The sequence below is a fragment of the Channa argus genome, chromosome 2, assembly GCF_033026475.1.
Source record: "Channa argus isolate prfri chromosome 2, Channa argus male v1.0, whole genome shotgun sequence".
In the NCBI taxonomy this organism is placed as follows: domain Eukaryota; kingdom Metazoa; phylum Chordata; class Actinopteri; order Anabantiformes; family Channidae; genus Channa; species Channa argus.
In genome coordinates, this window is record NC_090198.1 from 13,948,263 (window position 1) to 13,971,300 (window position 23,038).

The 23,038-nt window shown below is 37.4% G+C and overlaps 1 protein-coding gene across 1 annotated transcript; it reads left to right on the forward strand.

The window, feature by feature from the left end:
- The first annotated feature begins 1,666 nt into the window (after positions 1–1,666).
- LOC137122727 (inactive serine protease PAMR1-like) lies at positions 1,667–11,735 on the forward strand. Its single transcript, XM_067496133.1, has 10 exons — positions 1,667–1,988; positions 3,475–3,639; positions 3,951–4,076; positions 5,594–5,708; positions 6,347–6,568; positions 7,032–7,225; positions 7,441–7,507; positions 8,075–8,307; positions 9,216–9,556; positions 10,803–11,735. The coding sequence occupies exons 1-10, from the start codon at positions 1,889–1,891 to the stop codon at positions 11,340–11,342; spliced, it is 2,103 nt and encodes a 700-aa protein (XP_067352234.1). The 5' UTR covers positions 1,667–1,888; the 3' UTR covers positions 11,343–11,735.
- Positions 11,736–23,038: the final 11,303 nt, after the last annotated feature.

The window sequence follows — 23,038 nt, forward strand, 5'->3', positions numbered from 1 at the left end:
ATTCGGCTCTGTTTCTTTATGTGTGTCAGCTCAAAGTGTTGGTCAAAATGCGTTTTATCACTTTGCTGATGAAATACTGTAGTTAATTACTGCTGGGGTGTTTTACAATTAAGAACCACGGTGGTATTGTCTCACTGTGCTTGAACACATTGTCTCACTATGTAAGAAGAATTATATATTTTTTACCTCTGTTATTTATATTGAGTCATGTAGTTTTGGCATTTTGTAGTATTTTCAGCCTTATCATTAAATGTAACTTAAATTTGTAGTGATGTTAATTTTTCTTAAATATATACTTTAAGCAAACCACACTTATCACCTTTTAAACCTGACATCAGCCTTGAATCTCCCCTCATGTCCAATGTCAGCTGGGATTGTCACCCCGATTAGCTTTGTGAACCAAAACAAGGCAACTTGTTGACCAATAGGGACAAAACCATACAACAAAAACAATGAGCTAAGACACAAAGAAAGCTGCATCTGAATATCAGGGAGGACTTTACTGTAGTTCTCTATAAGTGATCCATGTCACTTTAAACTGTAATTTGTTCTATATTTAATATACAGATATTATTTTCAATTTGATTTTTAGTGTTGTAACTGGAGGGATATAACTGAAACATTTTCCTTATGTATATTCAGTTTTTCATAATTTTTGTCTGACCATCTTTAATGCACTTTAACATTTACAGTAATTAAAGTTTGTCGGCCACAGCTGCTTTGTAGGGTAAAATGGTTTGAGGGTAATCTACATATATATATATATATATATATATATATATATATATATATATATATATATAATTACTTCTGGACCTGAAAATGAAGAAACAGGAGGAATATAGTGTATAGTGTATAGTCTATATTTGAATGAGCACCTTTGGCACTAATTACAGCTTTCACGTTCTTTGACACATCTGTAATTTCCACATATTTTTCCCCCTACCTCCTGCTTAATTGCTCATGCTCAGTCAAGCTGTACACATTCTCAAACCTGGCATCCAGCAGCATACAAGCTTGCGACATAAGGTCAAGTGAGCTAATTAGCTTGATTTTTTTTTTTAGGGACTAGTGAATACAGAACAACAACAACAAAAAAGAACATTTAATTTTGTGTTGTTTCCTGTCAGCTCAGTGTGGCAAGCTTTTGCTATACTGTACAGAAAAGAAACAACAAAATTATGATACTTTGAGAAGTTTCAGCCTGTGTGCTTCCAACCTGCTGTAATAGAGGACATTAGAGCAGATATCTAAACAGGAAAACAAGGTAGGTAAAGCCTTGGGTAATAGAAACTGATCATGAAATGGGCTGTGATGATCCTGTCAGTCTCATTGCTCCTGGCAAATAAACAGAGATTGACATCACAGGCATTTCACATCTGTTATCTTTCTTCCAAGAACTTGTTAAACTGTAATGTAAGCATGTGTATAAGGAAGCATCAGTAAACAGTTTTGGCTTGATGCACATGCCGATATGTATTTTTTCAGGACTTTTGACATATTTGGGGGGAAAAAAAAGATTTTAAATATTTGACTTGCAGCTCCAGAGAATGACTTTTGTAAACTGACAGATGGATTTCTGGACTTCTCTCTCCTCACTGTTTTCCTCATTCCTGGGATTTATTTCCCTTCAAATGTATTTTCCTCTTCCTTTGCCAGCACGTATTTTCCCTCCATTACTGTTCAGCACACAGCACTCATTCTGAACTCAAAACAGGAGCACAGAAAAAGGAAACAACGGGTTAAGGATTCCTTTCCACTATGCTGAGATGGGAGAATTCATCATCCATAGCTGCGTCATAAATGTGAACAGGGAAATCTACAGATAACACTGAGCTAGTTCTACCTTCTTGGAACATCTTACGAAGTTTATTGATGTGAGTTGGACATGCTCACTTCCCTCACGATGAAAGTTCCTATGTCCCAAAGTTCCAAACTCTGCTACCTTCTCCTAAATCTTTACTTTTGTGCAACAGCTTGGCCACATGGTGAGTAAACAAGAAGTTTTGCAGTTTTAATTAAATGTTGTTGCTATTATGTCATTACTGAAGAGACATTTTATCGCTTGCCTTTTTAATTGTGAAAATGCTCACGTAGCCCTTTGTACAAAAAAGTAATCCCGTTGACTGAATTACTGACTAACTGGGGAGTCATTTCTTGATGATGAGTCATCTTTGCTAAGACTCAGTTCTTGCCACAGATTCATGTACTTCACTGAAGAACAATACTTCTCTTGCTACAGCCTTTGCATCACTAATTAATGTTGATGTAAAACATATTAATGAGTTATGCACTAAACAGTTATGCAGACATATAAAATTGTTTGTCATGGCCATAAAAATTACTGCCTTTAATCAAGATCAACGGCAAACAATGTGTACATAAAGCTATAACTATCTCAATCTGGTAGGTTATTCAGATTAACCGTGTTTGGATTTTATCTCTTAGAATAATGAATCATCTAGGACCCACCAGTGATCTGTGTGTGACCCAGTGTGATCTGCAGAGCTCACACTAACTCCACTAACTAACTATCAAAAAGATAATTTAATGATTTATGAAGTTGCATTAAGAAAATAGGTAACCAATGCAGAGATCTGAGAACTGAAGTTATAAGCTGGACCTTTTTTTAATCCTTGTTGCAGTTCTAGTGGAAATATTGATGAGCTGAAGCTGTCCGATCACTGTGAACAGACCTTTGCACTAATCCAATGTGTTACTGATAAGTATATGTAATTTCTCCAGATCATGCTTTAACATCAGAATCCTAATTCTTTTGATTTTCTTATGGACTTATTGGTGATATTAAGGTACCCACAATGACAAGATAATACCACAGAAGTGCCCTCTAATGTGCCTCTGCAGTAGAGCAAACATAGCACACAGCAGAGCAAAGGGAGACAATGCAATGCCGTCTAAAAAGTACTGGTTGACTGTCTGTTCATTAAAATACCTAATATTTCAAAAGCATTTTGCATAAAACAGTCATCTTCACTGGGGTTAGGGGAATGTTTGAACCAACCTCATCTTACCTGCTTAACCTGATGTGTCAGCTCTACAACATGCCAGTGTAAAACATAATAGTTGGTTTATGAAATGTTTACACTCTAGCTTGGGCACGATACAATAATCTGCCACAAAATGACATGCCAGGATGAATTTCACACCTCAGTGACCTCCTTTCATCTTGAAATGTTGCACATGTGTTGTAGAGAAAAATTTCTACAAAGGACAAATTTCTACAAGACAAATCCTTGTCCACTGTAGTTGTATAACTATGGATATAAACATGTACCATGTAGAAACAGAAGCACGTTGTAGGAACAAATCGCTATACTATTTTAAGAAACAAATATGTGTAGTTTATTTCTTTGTGTGTAATTCATTACTTTTCATTTTGAATACAAATAGGCAAAAGTTGCCATATATGATTTGATGCCAGTTTCTTTTGTTTTGGTCCCATGTCTCTGACAGGAGGTGAAAACTGCCCAAGCTCTAATTGGAGCATCATGTGCCGTCCATGTTGTGAGTACCAGCTGATCCAGTGTCGATGTCCCTCAAAAGGGTCAAGGGTAGGTTACACTGTACCCTGCTGCCGCAATGCTCTGGATCAGTGTGACCCCTGTATTATTCACCCAGGTACAGTCTCATCATTGCTTGTAGATATTTTTTATCTGTAATAATCTGAGAATGTTTTTTCTCTTCTGTTGTGCTATTGTTGCTTTTTATACTCACACGGTTCTTCTACTTATTCCAACAAGTACTGTAGATGCTGCTTTTAGAGACTTATAATGCGCATGTAGTTTCCTTTTCATTAGATGAATATTGTAGGAAAAAATCCACCAAACACAGAGTGTTTACATCAGCCAATGTTTAGTATAAGATGACTCACTGCAAATTGATGAAACATAAAGTAACTTTTCCCTTCTATCTCCCTTTGTTCTTGCAAGGCTGCAGTCTGTTCGAAAACTGCAAAACTTGCCACAATGGAACATGGAAAGCCAATGACAACTTCTTTGTGAATGGAAAATATTGCACAGAGTGTCGGCAAGGCTGGAGTGGCGGGGACTGTAAAAGTGAGTTAAGGCAGAATAGCTGAAAGGCTTTATGTACATCATGCCCACACTCGTATGTATTCTTATTCTTATCACAAACTGAATTCTTATATTTCATCTATACAACTCTTCTGCTGAGTAGTAAATGGTCAGCTTATATAGTGCTTTTATCAATGCACTTCACAATGTGCTTCTCAATCACCCATTCACATACACACTCACACACACCGATGGGGGTGGTTGTTGTCATGCAAGGTTCTCACCTGACCCACCGGGAGTACCTTAGGGTTCAGTGTCTTGGCCTAAATAAACTTTGACACTTACCCAGTAGGGACTGGGAGTTGAACCACTGACCCTGTGTGTTCAAAATTTTAAATGACTTTAGAGTCATATGTGGGGTCCTAAGGTACAAACAAACAGTAACAAGCACCTGAGTCACTTCACAGTGATTCACAGAGTCCTTGAGACTGACACTGTGTGACACATTTTAATATTAAGATCATTTTAATTATAGATTTTTTTTAATCAGTAATCAGCAGAAAGAACCCTCTTTAGTATCTTTAAAATACACAAATATGCACATGAATTAATATAACAAAGGCCTTGGAGCATTAATCATTATCCATCAAAGTGCATGGTTCAAAGTTTTCACATTTTGTAATACACTATAAGAACACTTGAGGGCGACCATGGTTTTTTGTTTAAATTTCAGCCAAGCCACAGTCAGATGCTGGTATCTAGTTGTTGTTTGCCAAAATATTGAAATATCATTTCAAACCTCCACCAGCAACTATATCCAAATGATTTCAAACTATTGTACACTGTGAAAGGCCCAGGCAACATAATACTATTAATAAAGAAAAGCAGTCATGCTTTCTTAGTTGCCACTCCTGTTATTCACTCTCACGGTATTTTTCCATTCTTTATTTTTTTCATCCCCTGGGGTAAACTGACATTTGGATGTCATTCTATCATACTGTTAGCATGACATACACAATGGAAGGCAGGGAACCACTGTGCAACATTTGTTGTTCTACACAACCTGTTTAGAGAGTGTGACCGACCGAGAATTTAAATTAAACAGGCTTTAGGATATGTCTAATCATCTGCTAAAGGATTTTCAAAAGCATTCTGAAGTATTCTAAAAGCCTAAACCTTTCATCATTAAATGCCAAGTCATACCCTAATTACAACCCTCCCCGGTCCTTTTTAGAAGGGAAGACTAAGAAAAAGCAATTGAATAGAATCATTTTCAATATCTTGTTTTGGGTTTTTAATCATCTAAAAACACTGCTTGAATACTGTACCAGCATGATGTTAATAATCATAGTTAGTGAAGTGGCTGGCTGGGTCCTGTCATGTCATATTTTTTTTTTTTGCGTGTTATCTGCCCGCTCACACAGCAGGTCACATTAATGGTGCTGCCTGCAATGGTACAAATGCTTGCAGCCACTTTGATGAGTTTTTTTACTTTTCAGGATATTTTATAGGAATGTGAATTTACTAAGTGAAGCTAATTGCAGCTCTCTTGTGGATAGCATGTGGAGGTGTCATTAAGCGAGCACAAGGTCACGTAGCCCTTGAGAGCTACCCCACAAATGCCCTGTGTGAATGGACAGTGCAAGTGGAGAAGGGAAGTACAATTGAGCTCAGGTAAGTCTCTTTTTCAAAGCTCTTAACTTGCATCCTAATCATTGATGGAATATTTGTTTCCCAATCATAAATATTTGATAAGTTATTATTTGACAAGTCCAGTGTTTTTCATGGATGTCTTAGGTGATAGAATAGAGATTTTACTGTCTATGTTTGGATTAATGAAAAGGCTGAATTTGAAAGTATTTCAGCCTTATTTTGATGAGTTCTTCTGTTGTGCTAAATCTGGTGTTATATTTGAGTGCGATAAAGCATCTCTGGGTATTTGAAATGCTATGTATGTCTCGCAAAAGTCTGTCAACAAATTTAGTGTGATGAGTAAGCTTTGAATCCCCTCTGAATCTGGATCATGGACTGACATAAGATCTGTGGTTTTACTCACTCAACTATGAAATCCTGCAGAGGCAGGCCACGCTAAAGGGTGTGTTTTGTTTGTGCTGGTAACTAATTTTTCTCAGTCTCCCATTGGCTCTATGGGGGATCAGCTCATTCTCAGTCTGTTAGATAATGTGGAGGTCAAAGCAGTGTGTTTAGACAGCGCTGCCAGAGCTGACATAATTAGACATTTTGTACTTGTAATATTACTTTTAAGTCTTTTAAATTCTGTCAAACATAACCTATCTATGGGTGTTCTCCAGGTTTTCTCTACTCAGTCTGGAATCGGACCATAGCTGTCGTTACGACTATGTTGAGGTACGTGACGGCGACGATCTGAGCTCCCCTGTGATTGGTCGGTTTTGCGGGGATCAGCTGCCTCCTCTTATAAAAAGCTCTGGCAGTCTCCTGCATATTCTGTTCACCTCAGATGGCTACAACAACTTTGATGGCTTTGTTTTCACATTTCAGGAGAGTGCAGGCAGGTATAAACATTATTAGAAGCATCAGTGGTACATACATTCATAAACAAATACTTTTACAAGCATACGATGTGTTTTGTTGTTCCTTGGCTGTCACACAGTCTATAAAGGTCAGCTGATGCGTTTTACAAAGTTGGTTTCTTGTATGCAACAATAACAATGTGTCATTATGATTTATTCTGAATTCATGATGTACTGTACTACTTCGCATATGAAGAATATACTGTATGATACAGATAGAAAGATATTCAGTCGTCCATTCGTGTTTAGTAAGGCAACCCCCTCTGTCAGGGATAAATGAGAAACTTCAACTATTTTAGTATATTTTTAGTTCTTGCATAAAGCACGGCCAACTAAAATGGTTAACCGACTTTTTTCCAAATGAAGAAGGTACTTGGGAGAGAACTAACACAAAATAAAGTCCAGATCCCATGACTCAACTTCCAAATGTCATGTACTCATTCAGGCCAAAAAGCAGAGTCCGGTGCACCCCTTCACCTAAACTGCTCAATGGCTACCAGAGACCTGCTCTTGACACAGCTGGAGATGTAGAGATGATTGAGTTTTCCTGCAGAAACTCTTACATTTTGAGTGGAAACCACCGGAGTACTTGCCTCTCTAATGGATCCTGGAGTAGCAGCCCACCCAAGTGTGTGAAAGGTAGTTACACAAACAAAGTATTTTATTTCCCCAGTAAACGGATTTTACTTTTGAAGAATATGTTTGTCCCTGACATTTTATGCAAATAATTGTTGTTTAACCTGAAATACTAATCCCTCGGCTCACAATTAGCCATATTACCAGAACAGAGCTGTTTCAGTGTTTTCAGACAGTAATTCCTGTGCACTAATCACCTGCTTGGTTTTCCCCCACAGCCTGTCGAGAACCCAAAGTATCGGAACTTGTGCGACAAACTGTTGTAAATCCACATCTAAATTCAAGGTATTCATTATGGCACTGTGCTGTGTGTTGCAGAACGCTTAAAGCCACTGCGTGTAGTATAGTTCTTTGTATAGTTTAGCATCTTGAAAACTAGTGCACTGGGAAAACTGGTGCAATCTGTGTGTTGTTTTCAAGCCTCAGTGTTCCCAGTTTGGATGCGTGGGACAAGAGAAGTAGCAGCAGTGTTTGTTCCTGTCTGGCATTTGTTTAGTAGCATATGTCACAATCAGAACCAAATCAAATTCTATCATACAATTTAGTTTCAAAGTGACACTCTGGTGCAACCCTACGATCACTATAATAGATTACTGTAGCCCAACGGTGTTACGGTAACCCTATCTGATCCAAAACTATCAAAACAGGTCCAATAAAAATGCATTTGGCAGAAAAACAAATTAAGGCAATACACCAAAAGTAGATATTAGAGGTAAATTATTGCTCTTGGCAATAGTAGTTTGGCTAAAAAAAAATTGGACTAAGCTTGAATGCAGTTAATCTTAGTCCAACTGTGGACTCACTTTGATGTCAATATAACTAACAAACTACATTTCTTTATTTACTTTTCAGGTTCAATATGCATGATTTGTTGTCAGCTGGGTTTATTCCATTTAAATTAGACAGACAATCCAATGCAGACGGAGATTACCGGACTGTGAAGGAGCTTCCTCGTGGCTTTCACCCAGTCTACACGAGAATTGAGTACAGGTGTGCCTCACCTCTCTACCGCCCCACAGGAAGCTCCCAACGGACTTGCCTGAAGACTGGGAGGTGGAGTGGGAGTCATGTCTCTTGCTCACCAGGTGAGAGCAGAAGTGGTTTAAACCCAGCTTGTGATGTGAAACCTGAATAAATTTCAAAGAAATGAAAAAAACAACTCTGTACAATCGCTTTGAAGTATTGTACATTTTACTGTGTTTTACATTTAATTTGAAATAGATAAAAGTCCTTCTTTCAAGTGAAAATATGTAACTTTACTTACTTTAACTGTCGATTTTTTAACTAATACAGTAAAATATGTTTTTGCACTACGTCACCATTCACTAACTGTGTGTTAATAATTTTAACCACGATGACAAAGGTATGGAACACCCAGCCTGTATACTCCTGTAGGTCAAAAGCCTCTTACATGCTCATTAAAGTCTTGAGGACCATTACATAACATTAAATAAGCCATAATGCAGTAATTCTCACATGAGGCCACACTGAGCAGTTGTTCAGCAAATGTTACACAGGCTTACTTCCATGTCTATAACGGTTTTGGGAAATACACCTTTTCTCTCTCTTGCAGAGAGTTACTGTATTTGAAAAGACACAATCAGGCCTGCATTGTAAATATAGAGCATAAACACTGAAAACACAGGGAAACAACTAGTTTTCCTCTGTCCACATTAACTGCCATCACTAACTGCCCTACACGCAGAGTGTCCCTCTGCACTGTTGGTTTATCTTATCTACAAATGTGTCCACCCAGCACATTGGCATACCTATCTCTGACCCTCATTTTAGTTGGGTTGCATCTGTTTGGTAGGACAGCTTGCAACTACAATTCATAGTGGTTCATGAGGTTTAATGAAATTTCCTCACAGCTTCAATTCACACTCGTGTATGAGTATGCAGAGCTTTCAAATGTTTCTTTGTTAAGTACAATACTTTCTATGAATGATTTTTGAAACACTCTTTCTCCTCTGTGTCTGTTACCTTCCCACAGTTTGTGGCAAATTTGACTTTTTAGGCGCAAACAACCTGTCAGACACCCAGTGGCCGTGGCATGCAGCCGTCTATATTCGCTCGCCTCCTGCTCATTCTGCCAGCACCCACAGGTCCAATGGAAAGGCCGTGTCTGACCAGCCGGGATTCTCAGAGGAGTCCACTTTTTGGTATCTGGCCTGCAGCGGGGCTCTGCTCACCCAGCATAGCGTCCTTGTGACAGCACAGTGTGTGGTAGACACGAACAAGCAGCAGCCCCTTCACCCGGCACATGTGAAGGTTGCCATAGGCATGCGCTACCAGACACAGATGGATCAGCTGAAAAGCCTGCACTACCTAAGGGTACACTTTTGATTAATCAGACTATTTTTGATGTTGCATATTTTTAGCTCTTATTTGTGGAGATTGTAGAAAAATGTTTTCCCAAGCTGATATTTTTATAGCCAACACAAAATCATGAATTTTTCCCCCAAGCCTGTGATACTAAGGATGGACTCTCTTCTACAGACCCCTTCTCCTGAGATCCAGGAGAATATCCAGTAATTTTCTTTTTTTCTGGACACTGCCAGAGGGGTTTCATACTCTGCATGGAGTCTCTGCAGTAATATTGCATTCAAATGTACCAGAAAGTTAATCAAGCGGCTAGTTTACCGAAACAAAGTTTTTTTTTTCTTTTCTTTTTGCATTTACTCACTGCTAGATTGTTGCAAGCGAGTCCTGTGTGGACACTCCCTTCTTGTCTCCTCAGAACCTGTTATGTCTATCGTGTGGAGTATATTTGACACAAGGCAAATGGTAATCTGCCTTGTGTCAAATGTTCTGCCCGGTTTTTTTCCCTGCTCTTTATTGTCTGTGCCTAGTCTGTTTGCATTGACACACATAAGCCTTTTCTTTCATTGCATCTGCGTACCCTGCTATGTGGTGTCTCTGAATTCAGATCCTCGAATCGTCTTATGTCAAATATACCCTGTGACAGTCCATTTCACATATGTGGACATCTGTTAATGCTGGTTTAACAGTTTAATAACTAAAGGTTTTGAGTTTTCTTTGTAATTTGTCTGAGATTTTTAAGTATTTTTAAGTAAGTAGATCATTTAAACTTAAACTTTGAGTGTCAAACCTGCCGGTTGATGTAGTCGTTTGATATAGTCGATATAGTTGTTATGGTCACATAGTAAAAAACATAGCTTTTTACTTTTCTTATGCTGTTCTTTTCAATTTCAGCTCATACAGTGCACAAAAGTTTTTCATGACTAAAAACATCTACCAAGCAGCAGATGCAGTGATAAAGTATTAAGCAAAGAATCTTCATTAAATAAATATAATCTTCTGGACAGGTTTTTGTTTGGAAATGGTAAAGGAGGAAATCCGTCGGCATTTAGATGTGCACTTAACGCTTTACAGGGATACAGCTTTATTTGTTTTGGATTTGAAATATTTGTGCATCTTGATGCATATTATCAGATCTTAACAGATTTTCCAAAAAACAACAAAACCTGGTACATTCTCAGTTGGGTCTGGCTTTCTCAGGTATGCTACCTTCCAAATTCGTATCCATAATTTATTTTCTCTCTTTCTACCCCAACAGGTTACAGATATTTTTGTCCATCAAAAGTTTTACTCTGCACCCGAGTTCAATGTTGCTGTGCTCAAGCTAAAAGACAAGGCCAAGATAAGTGAGCGTGTGTTGCCAGTGTGTCTGCCCAAAATGCGAGGAGGAGAAGTAACAGCGCAAGAGGCCCACACTTCAAGGTGGATTTTGACACATAACTATGTTCCTTTGAGCCAGACGAAACTTGTTGAATTGAGTGACGTTGCTTATTGTGAAAGAGAATTTGCTCAAGGAGGAGCACATAACATCACCCTTAGTGACAATACCCTGTGTGTCATTAGAAGGCCTGCAAGTCCTCAAAGCTCTTGTTCTGGTGTTATTCCAGGCCTCACAACAGTCTTTTCATCTAGGAGCGACATCTTGTCAGGACACAAGGACGCTCATAAAGTCTCCAACTCAAAATGGCAGCTGCTTGGTCTAGAGAATTTTGAGGAAAGCAACTGCCCTCGACAGATTTACACAGTGCAGACACGAGTGGCTCACTTTCAAGACTGGATAGAGCAAAACATAAAGTAAATTTTATAGTATCTCATATAGAGCTGATTTCCTGCTACTCAAAATTTGAATAGTCATTTATTGGAACAATTATGTTCATCTCCTCCTATCTTTAGCTGAGAATTGATTTGGAACTTCTCCTGCCTCTCTTTTGTGTACATGCTATTGTTCTGTATCTGGGTCATCACCATCACACACAAGTCAATTTAAACTGGTTAGGTTGGGCATCTACCTCCTTATGATTCCTTTATGTTACTCAGCATTTGTGTGGTATTTTCCAGAATAAAATCTTGTAAAGATAATACATTTTTATTATTTTATAAATAACACAGTCTTACAGTCAACATGTAAACTGTGTGTGATTTATTTTATTTTGCTTGCACTTCATTATGTTCTATCCTAGAAAAAAAATGTTTTTTCAAGAAATTAAAGTCATTATCTGCAAAGTGAGATTTATGCAACGAGAGATCATGTGCTCTTTTATGCAAGCACTCTCAATGTGTGCACGTACACGGCTGTGCACCATGCAGACTGCATGTTCATTTGGTACAGTAAATACATACAGTAAATGTGTGTCTGCATTTGCATGTGAGGTTTGCATTTGGGAGTTTCTCTGCAGACTATCCAACATGTGCTGTCATTGAGAAACCCACTGAGAGGATTAGCTAAACTTAGCTCTTACTCCTGAGACATAGACACCTGCTGTGCTCTCTGCAGCTTTGTTCAGGACACCTTTTAAGCCTGGCCAATTAAACACTGAGTAGCTCAGTAGTCGGTCTCTGCAAATTTCGAAGTGAACAAACAAAACAATGCAATGCTGATTGAAAACCCAAGGTTTACTCTTCTTCCCTGCGATCAAAACATCTTAGAAAATACAGAAGTCAAGACCGGAAAATAAAAACACACTTATCTATAAACATGTTGCTAACTCTGCTGTCAAAGACAGTCAAAGAAAAAAGAGCCACATAAGACAACAGATGGGCAAAAGTTTTTATTTCAAATTATATGTTTTTGAGGTACCTTAATGGTCTACAGCCTCCATATTATGCATGATGTCATGCTGCTTATCTATATTAGTCTTTAATTGAGAGAACATACATGAGAGAAGGTACAGTACTGACCTCTCATCTCAAATCTCCTCCCCTCAGCATCAGTGTACGCACTATGCATGTGGAAGGTGTTTGCAAGAGGGAGGTGAAAGGATTTCCATACCATAGAGTAGAAGAGGAGGAAGAACCTGTTGTAACACATGTTCTCTTCAGAAACTCTCCAAAACATAATATTGCTTTAAATTTGCCATCACTTGAAGGACATTTTTATTTTGTCTGGAAAGACCACACATTTAAAGAAGACAATACTTCCACAGGTGAGCATTTTTACTTAAGGATCCTAGAGATGGGTACTTATACTGCCTGCCTTATGAGGTCATTGCTGCACACATGCAATTTTCAAACATATCACTCAAAACGTAAAAGAGAAACGTTCTGCATGGAATCTAAATGATTCCCCTTATCCATGCTTCAGATTATTTGGTGTCATTCAGCATTTCGGTGGTCCTTGTACTGAAGTTGATGCTAGCTGCTTTGGCCCAGTTTTAGGCAAGCATGAATGTAATGGTTGATGCCGCTGTTGGTTGTATTCCCGCTCATCTGAGTGAATGGCTCATTGAAGGTCAACTCAGGATACTATCAACATGCCTACCAGTGAAATTCATCTTTGCACAAACTCGTGAAAAAAGCCTAGTTGGTCCTTACCCAAACCCTACAATGCTAGAAACACATCTGTTAGTGAATTAAAAGATTAATTAGTTTACATCTCAGGACAGGAACAAGTCAACTCATGCATTTTATGGAAGTGACAGTTACTTAAAGTGATGCAAAACTGCTAGCCGTGGGCCATGTGTGCATCATTAGAGATATGGTGCTCTGTGAGAATCACTCCCACCACTCTCCCCAACTCAAGACAAGGCAGTGTGAGGATAAAGTTCAAAAGAATAGCCCGAAGGGTTATATTGTAAATCCAAAGTAAAATTAACCAGCTAACATTTTTATGCTTCTTGTTGGGGAGTGTGACTACTGATTATAATCATATCTTAATTCGGTGTAGTATAAATAAAACAATGGATGTGGCAGATTCAATTTGTGACCTAGTATGCACACTTTGACAGAATGGTTAAATTCACTATGTATACCCGGAACAAATATATGCACAAACAAGTGTAGAAAATGAAAACCTTCAGAAAACTGTATGCACACACACACACACACACACACACACACAGTCCACATCATTTACATCCTTTAATACAAATGCAAAACTTAATTTTCCTTCACAGTTTTAATATACAGTATATGTGTAGGTCTCATTATAGATATGATATTGTTTTCTTATGAAGCCACTGAAACAGTTAACAAATCTTTTCTTATTTATACTTTTAATTTTTTCACTCATGAAAAGTAGAAACATTTTCTTCCTTGTTCTCTACAATTAAAACAGTAATTCCTCTCTGGGTTTTGTTGATTTAAAATGCCATTTGAGAAATTTTGAATCCCACCTCTTCCATTTGACTGTCTGGGACCTGAGGCATGAGGCACATTATTAACCTCTAAACGTGCAATTATTCTCAGTAGGTGCGTCCAGTGCGACTACTGCGTTCGGCTTCCTGAGAACAAATGACCACAGCTGGCGTAGCTGCATCAAAGGTGCCTTTTAACAAAGCAAAAGTAGATTTATGCTTGTTATTTTAGAGGGTTACCTTTGAACATCAAGGCTGAGCCTTATTGTGATCGTGGCACTTTCCCAAACTTCTTAAACTAAAATCAGAGCAAAACTTGATGTATTAGTGGAAAGTTGCTATAGTTCAAAGTAGTGAATGCTAGTTCCAACTGGTTCATACATCAGGTTAAACACTTTATTGTACAAGCCTTTAAATGTACAGAGACAGAAATTGATTATCAATGTTCTCACCTAACCTCCTCCCTAAAACAGCAAACAAGCATATCATCTTAAGCTGACTAATTAAACTTTACTGTAATTTGCCCGGTGTAAGGAAGGCAAGATGAACCTGAAATGAGTTTAAGTGGAAACAGCAGTTCCTTCCCAACTTCGTTCTCAAGTGGAGGGCATGATAGCAGAGCAAGTCAAGAGCTGCTCATCTGATCTGAAAAGCTTTAATTGTAGATCTCCTGCATGAGTAAGAGCAGTTAACTTTCATAATCAGGAGCTGTTGGTGAGATCTGGCTCAGATCCAAGTGAAATGCTACTAGGCAGATGTTATTAAAATTATCTATGAAACAGGATCATCAGTCATGCATCATGATTGCAATCCATAAGAGACAGCACTGCCTGCATATACCCTTACAGTATGCATTACATTAATGCATGTGCCTCTTACAGTATATGTTTCCTAAAGCTCTTTAAATGTCAACTGTTATACTGTATTTAACAGTTTTTACATTTAATTTACAGTATCACCTAAAGGTCTAACACCTAATACACATTTTAAACAAGATTTATTTAACTATTAGAACTCTTACATGTCTCCTGGTATTCAGCAGAAGTATTGTAAGTAACCAAAAAAAGAGACAGCCCACATTTTGCCAGCTATTGATTGCAGTACTGTACAGTATATTATTGGTTGTTGCAGGAAATGGAGACTAATGGTAAACAAGACAACAAAAAAAAAATGGTATGTTTCAGGCAGAAATTGGTGTTGGTGTTTTGCTTGGGATATTTTGTATGATGAGTGTGTTCAGGTAGACAAGAGTCAGAGCTTCGAACCTTTGAACCTGATGCAGGCAGCTACAGTAAAGCGACATGTAAAGATCTTGGTTTTGTCACTTATTCACAACTGTATAAAGGCCTGTGTGTGACTGCTTTCAGATTATGCATCTGGCAGGTAATATGTTGTGCTTTATAGCTGATTTATTATTATTTTTTTTAAATAGACTACAGTGTACAGAAACATTTCTGATGCACAGTGCAAGCTGTTCCTGATGAGGAGGACAGATGGTCTAAGGAAGTGTGGTACCAACCTAAACTGATACAGAATTTATCTAAAAGGCACAGATCCTTGCCTGCACCATTTTGTTTAGGTACATTATCTTTAGGTATAGAAACATGTGTGTTCTCTCTGAGGAGAAAAGACTGTGCTTGTTTTGCTGTCTACAGTATGTGAAATTAAGAATGAGGTCTATTTATGTTCCCTATTGTTCATTATATGACTATTTAAGAGATAGGTTTTATTTTGTTTTTTGTTTTGTGTTTTGGTAAAATGTCTAAAATTTTTGACTTTTTCTTCTGGAGTAGTGACAATGAGAAACTTGAATTGTGTTTTATTAGGGGATCTTTCTTTTGTGGCAGAGCTTATGTGCAAAGTTTGGAATAGAAGACAGAGTTTTTTTTTGTTTGTAACATAATAATGTTATGCTCATGTTTCTGTTTATACGTAATGACACAAATGAACTTATCATTTGTGGTGTCTTGTAAGCCTGCGTGAGCTAGTCACTTAAAAGTGCATTACACAAATGGAATAAAATTGAAAATACTGAATCCACTCTAAACGTTCTGCAAAAAGTAGTGTCAGTAATACTAATAATAATAATACATAAAGTCAAAATCCAATAGACCAATATATAAATATAAAATATATATATAAAATATAAATTACAATTCAAGCCAAAAATAAAACTGATATTCTTTTTTTTTCTTTTCCCTTCTTTCTTTTGTGGAGGAGGGGCCTTTGGGCAACCTATCTTCATTTGGTTTTCTTCTACAACAGGATAATATTTACTATTCTGTATTGTAACAAAGACCAGTTGGCCACAAAATAAAACTGGTGTAAGAATATATGGACTGTGTAGTCGCAGATCAGTCCTACTGCCACACTGACCCCTGTTTATCACATGACATTAAAACCATATTAATGTTGTGGCTATGTGGTGTATAATTTAACAGATTTTAAATCATGAAATCCATGATTCACTGTTTTACCCACTGACTGACCCGCAGGCCATGGCATATGGTACTTAGACTAAAGGTTTGGGGTTAATATACTTTTCTCATCCACAGCAGTCATGTGTCTCTGTTATGTAACAGGAGTCAAACCATAAGATGTATGTGTATATTACAGCATCCACAGTATAAATTTATGTTATATAAATTAATACTTTGTAAAAGTTTTATTGAAGAAAGCTGTTATGACCTACACCGATTGGTTTAAGCTTTGGTTTAAAATTTAAATTTAAATGATGGTGGCTGTGAAAAGTATATTATTTTCATTTTGATTCATTTCATTTGTATAACTAAGGATTGAATAGAATTGAGCTGTGCAGCTCTTTAGGACCCATAGTTTTACAGGCAACCTCTGGTAGTAACTGGATAGAGTATCTTAGCAACAAAGAAATTCGTCCAGGCACTGGGTAACAAAATCCAAATTAGGAGTTGGTCAAGGTCGACATTGTCGGTTTAAATGTTCTAAAACCTTTACATTATAAAGGTCATAATGTAATAATTAACCCTCCATGAGCCAATCTTTTTAACCCATAAAGGTTTTTAGCCTAACCCTGACTTATTTTTTTTGAATAACCATGGAAACAAGGATCCAGGACACCTTCAAGTAGTACAGTATGTTTCTAGAGGTCAAATTAGAAGGTAGGGATAAACTACCTTTTAGCATTAGGTTGGGGAATTTGTTGCTATTTACGGTATTGGCAGCATGTCATCAATTTCTTGGCTAACAAACAAAATAAATACACCAAACTGTTTTTTTTTTCTCTAAAGACCTTTGAGTTGTTAATGTGATAATATCATTCTACCCGACACTGACCACTGTTAATGTAGCTCTGACAGGGAATAGTGCATCATTCCCTCATGTACTGATTTGTAGCAACATTAAATTATTTACCAACACATTAAAGCACAAAAATCTGCTAAATGACAGGCAGTTTAGTATCTTTTGTACCTGTCCCCATCTAATCAGTAAGTCATCATGTTGAACTTCCAGTCCAGATAGTTACCAGCTGACGTTTGGGTGTATCAAAGGCAAACAAGGCAAAATGAAGTGATTAAATAAGAAAAGCATAACATTTTTGTGCTGATGATTGCATTATGAAAAAAACTGCACAAGCAATGAGGAACCTTAATCAAAACAAAAAAGACAAAGCATTCCTTTTAAAGCAATTTATATGCAAGTGATGGAGGACAAATTCCACAGTCTTCATTTTGTGTAAAAATGTATTCGTAATGAGGCTTCAGCAGTCAGTTCGCCAAATCAAGTGGATATCTTCCAAATCTGTTCACTACAGAATTTCCTCTTTGTGCTGCAGTTCAGCAACAAACCTGTTAAAGACTATATCAACTTGATTTGACCACATTAAACTGCTGAGACCTTAGATAAGGCTTGTGGTAAACTTTATAAAAGCATTTTTAGACAGGACAAGGATTTTCTCCTCCTGGTTAAAGATTTAGATTTCAGTCTTGAGTATATAGCACAGGACATGTAAGATTTTACTCAAACAGCGTAAAACAAGACAAATTAGGTCAAAAAAGTGACATGCATGTGGCATATTCTGATGTTCATTCTGACCTAATTTCATAGTGCTACAAACCCAACCCTGTTTCCTAAAAATACATCTCTATGCAACTAAATAGTAATATACAAAAATATTACATTTTTTACAAAAAATACTATGAACAATGTTGATGTATTATTATGGGTTAACCACCTGTCAGCTCATAAATCAGCTCCACCTTTACCAACACTGAACTTTAAGCCATATGTTATATTAAATACTATACATCTTTTGCTGTAATTACCATGATCAGCATTATTTAAATTACAGTGTTTTCTGACTAAAGTAGTTTTATTTTTGTAATTTCATTAAAATGTAGATAGTCTGCTTAGTACTTTTAGCTGTGCTAAAGATTACAAGTGCAGAATTTGTTTAGACAAATAGGAAGTGAAGACTAATGGTAAACCAGGATAAAACCCAAATAGTATGTTTCAGGCAGAAATTTGTCTTGAGAAGTATTGTTATATTTTATTTTGGTATAATTGAGATATATGTTAATGATACATGTTCGGTACAAACGTTAGACGAGCACTTCACTTTTAGGATGGAATCAGTGTCCTAATGTAGGTAGAGCAATGGGTTAATGATCAATAAGGTTAGTTCATCTACATTTATATTTACATTTTTTCTTTGGCAGATGCTTTTATCCAAAGTGACTTACAAGTGAGGTACAGGGCAAGCAAAGCCGCCTTTTTAAATGATGGGAGTGAGGCTGCTGAGTGTGCAGAGTTAGGTAGCTCATTTCACAGCTGTGGGACAAGTGGGCTGAAGTGTCTTGCATGGGATATTTGGTAAGATGATGGGACTACCAGACATGTTTGTTGGGTGCAGTGCAGGGATACTAGACCTGTATGAAGTTGTTCAGGTAGACAAGAGTCAGAGCTTTGAACCTTTGAACCTGATGCAGGCGGCTACAGTAAAGCTACATGTAAAGATCTTGGTTTTGGTACTTATTCACAACTGTATAAAGGCCTGTGTGTGCCTGCTTTCAGATTATGCATCTGGCAGGTAATATGTTGTGCTTTATAGCTGATTTATTATTTGTTTTTTTAAATAGACTATTTACAGAAACATTTCTGATGCACAGTGCAAGCTGTTGCTGATGAGGAGGACAGATGGTCTAAGGAAGTGTTGTACGAACATAAACTGCGGACAATTTGTTTAACAAAATGTGATACAACTGGTAAACTGTGGTATTATGGGTATTGTGGTAATTTCAGTAAAATGTAAATTGTCAGCTTAGTACTTTTAGCTCTGCTAAAGATTGCAAGTGCAGAATTTGTTTAGACTAATACTTGCACTTTTACAAGCTCTGCTGAGCTTGTAAACCTTTTCCATCTGTAACACGTGTAGGGCCATGTAGCTGCAGACTGATCGGAGTGGCCATGCTTTCCCTTATCCTTTATAACATTATTAAGACCATCTGTGGTAATAATGTGGTCATACAGTAATTTGCAATAATGTTGATAATGAACATATGAATAAAATGGTACCAGACAAAATATTTTCTGCCAAAATGTACATCATTCCGTCCAACCTCCAGTTTGTCTAATGACAGCATAAAAAAATAACATAAACTCGATAATAATAGTAGTAATAGGAATAGAACTATGGACTAGGTTCAACTGTATGTGCAATGTAAAAGTGTGCAATGATGACTTGTGTACAACAGACATGAAGCAGTAACTACAGCGCAAATTGTAAAAAAAATATGTTGCATTGAAACACAATCAGCCACTGATTATTTCCTTTCCTTACAAAACTGTAATCTTGGATGCGTTTTAGTTGCAAAGGAACATAACTTTTAAAAGACTTGGTTGACCATGAAAACACATGAAAAAAACTGTCTGTTGCATTTATAACTTACAGTAATAGGGAAACTTCTGTGCCTTTATGCAACTATACCAACGTAGGTTAATATCATATAAATATATTTCCTTTACATACATCATAACATTTTGTTAGTTTTCATATTGGAAAGATTTAGGGTATTTGCGACCTGTGCAAACATTTGCACAATTAAGCATGAGAGACACGTTCATTAACCATTAACTTATGATACGGATCTGCTATTCATACAGTTTCGAAACATATTGACAAATGGCCTTTATTTTATGATTTGTGGAAACAGGTTCTAACATATTACAGCTGCAGACCTCTCTAAGTGAGTCTCTGTATGTGGATTAGGATGGCTCAGGGCAGATTAGTTAATTATAGACACTTGCTGCCTAAGCGTGGTGTGTGTTGTCAGGTGTTGCAGCATGAGGTCAGTTTGGTGCGGAGGGGAGTAATGTGTGGAACTGCATGGACAAATGCTTTGCCATGTGCTCCTGGATTGTTGCTGTTGTCCCTGTCCCAGGTCTGAGAGCACCTTGATAAAGGCAGCCTTCAGACAGACCACCTAGTGCCACCAACTCAACATGCTCACACCCAGAAATTCTTTAAACTGCAGGCATAATAACCTCATTTCCTACTCAACTACAGTCTTTTAACAGCCAGTCAATCTGCAATCAGACAGCTGGCATTAAATCCCCCTTTGATTCTGACCAAGCAATTATTTGATTCCCATGTCAAGGGATAAATAGGCACATTTCAATAACTAAGTTATGCAGTGAGTGAGAATTAAGAAGACTTAAAGAGAGTGCATGGTGTCATGACCGACCTATAATAAGAGACCAAATGAGAGCATGATGATTGTCAACATGTTCAAAAGTCCCCAGTGACATCACAGACACCTTGGTAATCATCTTGGTACCCCAACATAACATTAAAGAATAACTGCTGTCATGGCAACACCCTTACAATGATTGCAAATAACGCACAATGACCATGTCATTTTTAGAGACGGAAGACATGGTCACTTCAAGGAAGAGAATAATTGCACTGAGGTAACTCAGTGACTAAGCAGCAATAAACACCGGGCCACTGCAAATACCTGAAATCAAGATGCAAAATGTTACGTCTCAAAAACGGATTCATTTTAATAAGTCTCACGCTTCTTAAATGCTACAAATTTATCAAACTAATTATGACACTGGTCACTAGAGATGATGTGTAGAAGCATAAGATCTTACACTTATCCCATCATGATGCAGAAATGTGCTAGAAATTAATTATGGGTTGCTTCTACTGACAACGCCAGTGTCAGTAGAGGGGATGTACAAAATAGAAACCCTACAAGTTGTGCACAAGATGACATTACTGGAAGGAGAAGAAAACAAAATAAAATGTTAAAAAAAGACAGCCACAAGGCTTTTCACTTCCCTGCTAATCTTAGCAGGTTGACTCCACCCTTCTAGTCTGGGAGCCTAATGTCAGTCCTTCAGGTTACACAGTTTACCCTTCTGCACCTCCCCTGCACCTGAATGTGGAATCTGTGGTTGTGGATATACACTGAATGCTGAGGAAGACGTTCTCTGCAGATTTTTAATGACTAAAGAGCCCTTTCCACAGGTCTAAGGACATTTTTGGAGATTCCAGCTGGATTTACTCATGCACAAGTCATGACTTAATGTTTTTTCACCGATGAAAATGGCTGTGTAATAGCTCTTTACAAGTGCAAGTTCAGTCCCAAGCAATTTACAAAACAACTGGTAAGAAGCATTAGTAGCATGTAGGATGAACATTGGACAATGCATTAGTGGTGTAATGAGATATGTGGTCTGTTATATGCAGAAATAACTACTTAGCTAGGTAATGTGACTTCTCTCTCTGTATATATACTGTTTCCCATAAAGTTGGAATCATTTTGTTTTCAGACTCATTCCTCTTAATTAAAGGTTAATTGTGTTGTAATGTTACACTTGTACCTACACATATGTTAGGAAGAGATTGATCAATAGGGTTTTGGGAAGATATGCACTTTATTTGTCAAGAATGAATCACATTGTCACAATATTTTAATGAGAAAAGGTAAAAAATATTTTATTATGGGCAACAGTGTGTATTAATCTTGAGACTGATTTGGTTGTCAGTGCTCTTTAAACAGTGCAGGCTCTCTGTCCTGTCCGTTGACTTATTGGCACAAGTCTCAGAAATTAAGGTCTTACAAAGTGCATCTATTGCAGCTCTTAATGATTTTTATGCAAAATTACTCACTTGCATTGAGAACGCGCTCACTTTTTGCGGAAATTTTTTTTGTTTACAGCTAAACTGCCTACACAGATAACTGTGCATTTTTTTGTCTAAAATTAGTTTGTTTCTGGTCTCTGTAGTTGAAGCAAAACAAACAAAAATCAGGCCTGAACACCGAAGTTTTGTATTTAAATTAGTAATCTCCTGCATAACTGTTGTCAGGCAGATAGTGGTGACACCTTGACTTTGCCTGTTTTTCTGTTACATAACTCAATCACATGTGTGCTGGAGGTGCTAATTTTATCCTCTTTAAACGGCTTAAGTCTCATTAATGCTAGAGCATAGTGTATCAGACAGGTGTGATTGACTTGGCAGTTGTTCAGCCGTTTCCTGGCATGTCAGGCAACGACTGCCCCCTTTTATGTCTGGTACCCAAGCTAATTGAAATATTAAACAATCAAAGATGTTGCTGAATGTGGACAAAGCCCGTTATGTGTCTGTACCTCCCATAATTTATCATTTGTTACTTTGAATTGTTCTCAAAGTAAGTTGGAAACTTCCCGCTTCTTTTGACTGTTCCAAACTGTATTTTTCTGTTGTGTGTGCTACCAGCATATATATTCCAGGTGTTCAAGTCATGAAGGTCAAGTGTATACAAATGACACGGGCATTTACTGTTACATAACTGTGCACGTCTGTGCTCTACAGAGGATTGAAAGACTTTGCAGGGGACAGCTGATCTCTCAGTCAAAGAGGCTTTACACCAGACCACAACAAACTAAGGCTGTGTGTTGCTGCAGTGGCATGATGAAGCAGTAAGATCAAAACATGCATAGTAGAATGGATGAGATAAGGGTCTTACATTAATATTCAGCATCTTACACACAGCTTTCTTTGCTCACATTTTTATTTCCTCAAATTATCATAAATTACCATGCATAGACATTTAACAAAAAAAAAAAAACAGCAGTAGAAAGGGGGGTATGAGCTAACAGTTGGTGTTCTATATTTTCTTTTTTCGTTCAGAATTACCAAAGAAATTTTGAATAATTGTTTAAAAAGCAGATTATA